Here is a 9,907-nt window from a genome sequence, read left to right on the forward strand (position 1 = left end):
TTTCAAACAAGACGTAGCATGCGCCCTCATACAAATAAATAAATGTATGGATATGTGTACACATGCATGTGTGCTTCATTTACACACAAAATAAGATTTTATTTTTTATTAATTATTGTATTTGTTTACATTTCAAATGTTGTCCCCCTGTCAGGTTTCCCCTTCATAAATTCTTACACCATCCCCTTCCCCTTTGCCTCTAAGAGGGTGCTTCCCTACCCTCCCACACACTCCAACCGTAGCCCTCTATAATCTCCCTTCTCTGGGTCAACAAGCATCTATAGGACCAAATGCCTCCCCTCCCATAGATGCCAGATAAGGTAGTCCTCTGCTATATAAGTAGCAGGAGCCATGAACCGCCCCATGTATATTCTTTGATTGGTGGTTTAGTCCCTGGGAGCTCTTTGGGGTGTGGTTATTTGATACTATTGTTTTATCTTTGGGGTTGCCATCCCCTTCAGCTCCTTCTGTCCTTCCCCTAACTTCTCCATTTGATTCCCTGGGCTTAGTCTAATGGTTGGTTGTGAGTATCTGCTTCTATGTCTTAGATGCTTGTGGAGCCTCTCAGGACAGCCATACCAGGTTCTTGTCTTCAAGTACATCTTGGCATCTGCAATAGTGCCAGGGTTTGGTGTCTGTGGATGGTAGGATCCCAAGGTGAGGCTGTCTCTGTATGGCCTTTCAGTCAGTCTCTGCTTTTGTTCCTGTGTTTTCTTTAGACAGGAACAATTCTGGGTTAAAAGTTTTGAGATGGGTGGGTGACCCCATCCCTCAACTAGGGGCCATGTCTATCTACTGTAGGTAGTTTCTCCAGGTTCTCTCTCCCCACTGTTGGGCATTTTGGTCATCTCCATTGGGTACTGAGAGCCTCTCCTGGTGTCTAGAAATTTCTAGTGGTTCCCTCTTTCTTGTCCCCCCATTGCTACATATTAATATTCATTCTTCTGACCCTTTGGACTTCTTTCCTATGTCTCCCCATACCTGATCCTGCCTCTCCTTTTTTCCCCTTCCCCTCCCCTCTCCTTCCCTCTACCACCTATATTTCTCCCTCTGTCTACCTCCTCTGATTATTTTGTTCCCTCTTCTAAGTGGGATTGATGCATCCACACTTTGGCCTTCCTTCTTGTTAAGCTTCATATGGTCTGTTAGTTGTATTAAGCATTTGTAAAGTCATAGTTTTATATTTCTCACATTGTTCTTCGAATTCTTATATAATGATATCTTTTATAGAGAATAAGCTCTATCAACCTAAAAGAATGACTATCTGAAGTAAATGACCATGCTTCATTTATATCTTGAAAAGTTAAAATGACATTTAATTAAGCAGAAAATTTAGGGTCATTGATTCAACTTGAAAAATCAAATAAAATTCGCTATAATACTTTGAAGAAAATTGTATTTTGTTTGCACAGATTTCTATTGTAATGTGACCATTAATGTTAGACTCATACTTGCCTACTTTTGTTCATACTATATTCTTCTCTCTTAGTTTCTAGAATTCAGCTAACAAGATACAAGAGTGAAGACAAAAATGTGAGATTCACAGAGCCATCTTCAAGTCTCAGTGACAAGGAACTCTCACAAGAAAAGTTAAAGGAAAAGCACAGCTATAGCTTTTCTCCAGATTCTCACACATTCACAGATGAAAAGCATCACAGAAAAGCTAGCCGAAAAACATCTGTCTATAAGCGCCATTGCAAAGAATATAGATATTCCCATAGTTGTGAAAGTTTGAAGTATCAAACCAGTCCCATTCCTCTAAGTTTTGAGACTTGCACCTCTAATGTATCATCATTTGTTGGCAGCCCAACTTCTAAAAGTCCTAAGTCTGTCACAAGAAAGAAGACCCGAAGAAGTATTACATACTCCCCAGAATTGGGACCTCAGAAATGTACTAGATGTTTTATGGAAATCAGTAACACTTCTTTTCATAAATGCCTCAAGAATTCTGATGATTCTGACTCTGACTCTCCATCGCATGGCCAGATTTCCTCACATTCTAAATATTCTCTGCGCTCTAAAACTATCAGACACGTCAAGACTTCTCGAAATCGCCCTTTATCTCAATCCCTGGATCCTCAGCAATCTGTGGTCAGCCGCTGCTCTCTGCACAGGGAAGATTCTAAATATTCTATAGATTCCACTTCTTATTTACATTGTGAAAGTTGTTCAGCTCTCCAAAACCTTAAGGGCTCTTCAGTTACACACACCATTTCTAAGAACACTAAGAAAATCATGGGCCAACATAGTACCCATGGCGACATAATGTCAGCACCTGTGAGTTTGTCTCAGAGTGAAAGCAAGTTCAACCTTACTGCCCAAACTCAAAATAAGGATACTCCTGATGACAGTGATACTATATTTATCAGTGCTAGAAATATCAAAACTGAGGCTAATGTTGAAGATAAACTTCTTTCCAAAGATGAGACAGACCATGAAGATGAGACAAATACTGAAGATGAAACAGATGGTGAAGATGAAACAGATACAGAAGATGAAGATGATACCAAAGATAAGAAAGATCCTAAAGACAAATCTGACCCTGATGGCAGTGATCCCAAAGATGGCAACTCTGAAAATAATACTGATAGCAACAATGGGTCTCAACCTAGTGGTTCTTCTGGACCTATGGGTGGACCTGATTCGAGCAATGATGGTGACTCTAAAAATGTAACTGATCACAAGAGTGAATCTGACCCTACCATTGATAATGCTACCAACAGTGATGTTAACTTGAAATATAGCACTGATGCGAAATGTACCAACAATTTAAACAATGCTTCAGATCTGGCAGAATATTTCAAATATCAAAATAATGCTGACATCAAGGGTAGCACAAACCCAGCCTCTGGAAACAAAATCAGAACTGTAGTGGACTATATTTCTGGTGTTGACAATCAGGACACTGGCCCTAGAAATGTTATAAAAGGAAATATTGCTTATGCTGAGAATATTAGATTGCTTTCCAACAATCATCAAAATAATTTCATTAAAAATGGGAGTGACCCAAGCAGCAACCCAAGCCCCCCAAACAGTTACAGGATTCCAAAAGACCTTGACTCTAATTCTAATATCAATCCCAGTAATGCTACTAACAATATTGTTAACCGTAACTATGGCACAAAACCCATGAGCACTGCTGTTTACAAACAGATGACTGCCCTAAACTATTACTCAGACATTAATAATGTCACAGGGTTTACATATAAAATAAGGTCAAGTTTTGTAGTCAATTCAAACTATTTTGACAGAAAGAAATATGGTGCTAGACCCAGCTTTGTACTTCACACTATTGATGCTGTTGATACTCATAATGTTACCATCTGTACTAGTGCTATTAACTATGAGTTTACTGCTAAAAAAGCCTCTGCCCTAGACACTAAACATTTTCCTAGATTCATTCTTTTTAAGAGTTTCAATGTTATCATCAGCCCAAAGTATAATGCTAAAAATATTCAGAATGCTAATAATTCTACCAGTATCAGCAATATTAACAATCTACCTGCCACTGAATTAGAAATAAATTCCATATTACCTGTTTTTAAATTCACATATGGAAATATCCCAGATTTTATTGCTGGGACAAACTATCCTGATTTTTTGTTAACCTCAGAATTTTATGAAGCCCTTGAGCTTGGTAGAGCTTATAAAATTTTTGATACCCAAAATATTGGTGCTCCATTCCAAGATTCTGCTGGATACATGGACTCTGATAATTCTACATATGCCACTGGGTCCATAGATGCCCTTGATGCCAAAGAATCTGGCTTTTTAAAAGATATTTCTAGGATCCAGACTACAATTGGCATCAAGGATCCTTCTTCCCCTTTCAAGGTTCTTTCCAAACAAAATATTACACTCCCTAGTTTCGATGTTATAGTGGAAGCTGAACTGCCAGATATTGTGAAGTTTACTGTATCATCAGGTGCTGTGAATCAATTATTTGAGGTAAGTTTACTTAAGTACACATCTTAAATTCATTCTCCATTTCTTGTAATTTTACTGCTAGTGTATTGGACAGTTTGAAATTATTTTATTTAGTTGGATACATAAACTATGGAATAGAGAAGATAAGTTATCCATTATTATTTGACACCTGAATGTCAGGAGTATAATTTCCGATAGAAATATCCATCTTCTATACGTTTAGTGAATAGAAAAAATAGCATTGACTAAATTGTAATAGATGTTTCTACTTCTCTGCTTTCTTAACAGCTGTTGAATAGTTTATAAATGTAACATAGTCACAGGAAAGCTAGTAAAATTTTTACACATGTAAGCTCTGTTTTGTTACATCCCTCCTCAGTGATAGAGGAAATATGAAGGGAAGAATGGAGGAAAGGGGACAGAAGGAAGGAGGATAATAGAAAAGAATGATCCAAATTCATCTTAAGTATTGTGAATGAGAAACCCTTTAACCAAAATCAACTTTGAAAATACACATGTTTTAAAAATGGGTATCTAAAAAAGCTATGGCATTCTGAACTCGGAATTATTTTGCAATAAATAGCATTTGAGTTATTTTGATGACATATCAGAAAGCAAAGTAGCTACCAGTAGCTTTTCTACTTTTAATTTAAAACCTGTTTAATCTTATTTTTCTTTACAATAAGTAAATCTATATTTTTTATCAACTAGTTCCTCTAGTAGTCTGAATTACACAAATTAAGATTGTTATGGCATTTGGAAACCTATTTTTAACAATTATAAAGTACTGTTATTTTTTACAAAACTACCAAAAATGTTATTAGTTGTCATTAAATTTATGTACATTGAATTTTGGCCCTTTTACACATTAGACAAGGTAAATAAATAAACTTAAATTTTATTTTAGTATCTGGATAAATGTTTAACTTCCTCTAATTTGTTTTCCATAAAATAAGTAAATAAAATTATACATTTAGAGTAGTACAGATTCAAATAGCCAAAATAGAAATACAAACTTACCTCCTTCATACTTTTCCTATAATAGAGAACAGTTTTATGTTTTTTTTTCCCAGAGATACCATCTTCCTAGAAACAGCAAGTATGGTCTCTATGTTTTTCTTATATAAAATTAAAGGGAATAATGACTAGTTTTAAGTAATAAAAAAGTGTTGCTGAGATGAAATCTTTAAAATTAAAAGTTGTTTTTCCTTTTTCAGTTATTTCTGTCATGTGAATCTTTCTTTTCATTAGTGTGAACAAATTAAATCTGTTTTATTCTTATGGTATTTATAGCCAAATCAAAACATTTACAAGTTTTGAGGAATGAAGTTATCATATTGGATTTTATGATTAAAATTATGGTATTTAAAGACTGTTTCCTATCTAAGGGAAACAAGAACAAATATACCTACAAAATAGACCACATTAACATAGAAAATAAATATTTCAAGTATAAGGCCTTGATTTTTTTCTCAAATAAAATTAAATTAAAAATGACATTTTAATTAGCTATATATCCAAATAAACACTATACCTGGTAATATTTTTCTAATAATTATGCCACAACTAAACTATTGAAATACTTGCAACCAATTATAGTAGTTTCATTGAAGATGAACAGATTTCACAATAAATTGTGAATATCTTTAGAAAACAATGCATTTTATGTGCCTTCCAAAACAAAGTATTTTCCATAAGAGTGAATGATTGCCTTCTTTTAGACATTTGATGTCTCATATTTACCTGATTTATATATCCACATTCATATTTGCCCATTGAAAACAACAATTATTTAGAGCACATGGATTTTTTATTCATACAATTAACAAAACGAGAGAATCTCACCTTAAAGAACTCACATTTTTCTACCAATTATAAGTGAATCAAAACAACCAACTCAGCTCCATCCTGGGTTAAGCCACTTGCATCTTTTTTATTCAGTTATTTAATAGACATTTAATATCTGAGCAATACTGTAAACTTAAAAAAACGGAGACTAGGTTAAAAACATAGCTGCTGACCCCTGAAGAACTCATAGTATATTAATCTTCATAAAAAACAAGTAGACATTTGAAATAGCAGCAGGTAAATAAAAACAAATTTAAAAGCATCTAAGTTTTTTAGAGTGGCTGGAAATGCTGCCAATGAATTTAAGCTAGTTTGAAGTATATGGGTAGGTTTTCATTTTGTGCTACAAGTTTTAAAAATAATTAATGAGATTCCAATAGCCAAAGACATTTCTTCTATGGTAATGGTTAATTTTGTCTGAAGTAGAACTCGAAGTATATTATTAAATGACAAATGTCACTTAATAAGTTATCTAAAAGTTAAATTGTAAGAGCAGAAGTCATATAATTCCATATGTGTTGAGATTTGAATGGCTTGCAAGAACGTACTAGAACCATTCAGAGCAAGTCATTTTGTATTTACAGCATAATGGTTAAAGTACAAAATGATAACATGGAACAATTCAATACTCTTATATAGTACATTAAAACATAAATATGGATTAGGCACTTCCATTAATAAATGTTTGCACATAACAAATGAGTCTTTTTGTACTGAAGTTTACTAAATACCTTTAAAAGACTCTTCAAAATTAATCAGTAAATATATTCTTAAATTTATAAGTTTTTTTATTATTTGAGATATGCAACAGATAAGCCTCTATTTTGGGAAGACTGTGTGTGTGTGTGTGTGTGTGTGTGTGTGTGTGTGTGTGTGTGTGTGTGTAAAAGGAAGATAGTCTGCAGTGGACAAATGTTGCAAGACTTGTACTTTAAGTGCTATCCCTAGTATAACAAGTCCTTCCTAAACTTAAAACCGTGGAGGGATATTTATAAGCTTAATTAATGTGATTAATCAATCTTAAAATAAATGCTAATTTTACACATAGTCCAGAGAATGCAATGTCCTTTAAAAGACTCCTTATTATATTTATGTAGAAAAAATCAGTTTGTCTGCTCCTGGCCTTTTATAAGTATGCTATATTTTCTTACAGTGGAAGATATATTTCTTAGAAATTTTCAGTCTCAGATACCACCACAGATATTCTGTTCAGAGATAAAGGCAACTTGCTCAAGGTCTGTTAATTGTTCAACTTCTTTGCTAAGAGCACCATCAATGTAGCAGACATTCCTATAAAATAGTTATTTTATATATCAATTTAATATATTTCTCAATACTAAAGTACTTTGAAGGTGTCTTAATGTTGTATTACTTATCAGATAAGTATTTTAATCTTCTATAATTTTTATAGCGCTGAGCTATTGAACCAGGGCCACTGTTGTATTAGCAAGTGATCTACCATTTAACTATAAGATGGGGACTTGAAAATATTCATTTGAAATATAGTAAACTGAATTGATTTCTCCTTTTGATATAGTTACAGGTCTTGTTGAATGTAACTAAAGATACATGTAATATATAACATAATATGTTATAATAATACATTTCTAAGATATATAGTATATATATATATATATATATATATATATATATATATATCCATACATCCTGTATATATGTCTTACATATATGTATACATATGTATATATAACTGTTTTATATATTTGTATATATATGTATATATACATATATATGTATATTACACACATATAAGACATATACAAGAATTCTGAGAGAAAAAATGATTTAAAAAAGTGCCCCTTCAAAAATCTAAATCTTTTAATTGTTCTTGGATAATTTGGGAGAAAAATCATTAATCTTATAAATGACAAAGAAGTTCCCTTTAATTCTAGTATTCTAGAGACAGAGGCAAGCAGATCTCTGTGAATTCAACATAGCCTTGTCTGTATAGCAAATTCCAGATAGTCTAGCTAAGGTTACAGAATAAAACTCTGTCAGAAAATAAAAATAGTTAAATTTTGTTTTACACTTCACTCTATATTTTCATGATTTGTAGTTTTCTTAGTGAAATACAAACCTACACAGACATAGGTGAGGAATCCAAACTGAACAAATTGTTTCAAGTTCCAAGTAAGGAATACCTGTTACTGCTCCAGTGTATAGACAAATCAATGCCCATGACCTTTCTATAGGAAACTCAGAATCATAGTTTCCCAGATTATTCAGGGTCTCTCATCCACCTCTATCTTTATGTTAACACCAGAGCTACATTTTTCATCTAATAATATACTACCATTAGAAACTTAAAAGCTAACTAAAATGTATACCCATAGAAAGAAAAAAATCAAGTTATAGTCCTTGAAATAACAATTTCTACATAATTATATAAGGTTCTCAACTAAAAAATGTCTAATATTGCTAATTGTGAGAGTTTTATGCAAAGTTTCAGAAAAATTCATTATATACCTCATTCATAATATCCCCCAGTACAAATTACTAGTAGTTTATGACATTATATAACAAAAGGTTGAGAAATCAATGATGAAATGAGAAAATAAGTAAAATTTTGGATTATTCAAGCACTTCTAACTACTTAAAATTGTGAATATTTATATTACTATTATACCCATTTTCTAAATGAGAAATTAGAAATGTAGTAAATTAATATCCCATGTTTTAAATGAAAGATCCTATAATTAAGCATATAGAGTTAATTTATATATTAGATGTAACATGATATTGCTTAACAATCAAGTGTGGTAAGCATAAAATTAATCTACTATAGTGTATACATAGGTTACTACATATGAAGTAAACATCACTGTGGTCCATCTTAGTATTTTAAGAAATATTATCCCTATTATTGTGAGGTAACCATAGCAGTTTCTTGTGTAGTTATTTGAACCTTTCAAGGTTTGTGATATCCAAAATTTTCTGTTAAATAAACTAAAGTATTGTAAGGAAATATATTTTATTTTATTATCACTTATAAATCCCTAGTTTCTTTTTATCCTATTGTTTCAGCTCAGACTCCAAACAGGTAGCAGACAAATGTTCACCTTTGATTAATGAAAAGAATACCTTGAGATGGAAAAGACAAAAGCACACCCAAGAAGTTTCTGAGGATATGAGCAAATAACTTCAAAAGAACTACAGTGCTCCATAAACAATGTTTATTTTATGTTTATTCTTAGATGTTCACCCCATTATATGTCCATGCTTTTATTTTCTATTGTGGCCACAAATACTTCAAAATCCCATGTGACAATTGCCCCTTCCATATGATTTAAATGTGGCAAAGTATGGAATTAGGAAAAGGACACACTGTTGTCCTTTTCTAGACAGCACCCAAAAATAAATTTTGCTACTATGTATTCATAATGTAGATGAGCTTTTCAAACAAATTCATTCTTCCTTGTATTCTCTGTATTCTGAAGACGGGGCTTTAACTTTTTAAAAAAAAATTAAGACAGATATGTTTTTATAGTATTGTGGTGACAATTCTAGTTTTAAAAGAACCCATGATAAGTCTATAATTTATTGTTAATTTTAATTGTTGTTGTTACTGTTTTGTGAGTGTGGAGCTCAAAATTAAAATAGTTAAGATCATCAGTATTGTGCAGTGTTTAACTTTATCTCATTCAAGTGAAGGTTTCTATGTATCTTCCTGAAAGAAAAAAAAAAACAGATTGTGTAGAACTTCACAAGAGAGCTGAAAAATATAAATTGAAATACATGAAATTTTATTTATTTTGTGGTTAGAAGGTAGAGCTAGTTTTCTAGACATACTTAAATAAACACTTCACTTTGACTTTGGATTTCCAGGTGCACTGGAAATCAAGCCATGCTAATTGGACAAACCTTTACATAAGATACACTTCAGAAACTTGTGCTCTATTCCTTTCTTAAATTTAAGTTTCTTTTTCAACTAGCTGAGTGTCCCAAATTTTTCTGATTCTTGCTTTGTATGTATGCATATGTGTACGTGTGTGTGAGAGAGAGAGAGTATGTGTCTATGTGTATATATACACACCATGTTCTTTTTCATAAAACTTCCCTCAACATAAAACTTAGTTCTTCCTAAGTCTCATATAAGCAATATTGAATGACT

At 32.5% G+C, this 9,907-nt stretch overlaps 1 protein-coding gene across 1 annotated transcript in view; it reads left to right on the top strand.

The window, feature by feature from the left end:
• LOC127674543 (putative uncharacterized protein DDB_G0277255) overlaps positions 1 to 8,865 on the top strand; it is a 37,844-nt gene extending 28,979 nt beyond the window's left edge. Inside the window, exons 3-4 of the mRNA XM_052170274.1 lie at positions 1,490 to 3,948; positions 8,821 to 8,865. Of these exons, the coding sequence (XP_052026234.1) occupies positions 1,490 to 3,948; positions 8,821 to 8,865 (2,504 nt within the window). The remainder of the gene's footprint in view (positions 1 to 1,489; positions 3,949 to 8,820) is intronic.
• The last annotated feature ends 1,042 nt before the right edge of the window (positions 8,866 to 9,907 follow it).

This window comes from Apodemus sylvaticus, chromosome X (genome assembly GCF_947179515.1).
Source record: "Apodemus sylvaticus chromosome X, mApoSyl1.1, whole genome shotgun sequence".
Taxonomy (NCBI): domain Eukaryota; kingdom Metazoa; phylum Chordata; class Mammalia; order Rodentia; family Muridae; genus Apodemus; species Apodemus sylvaticus.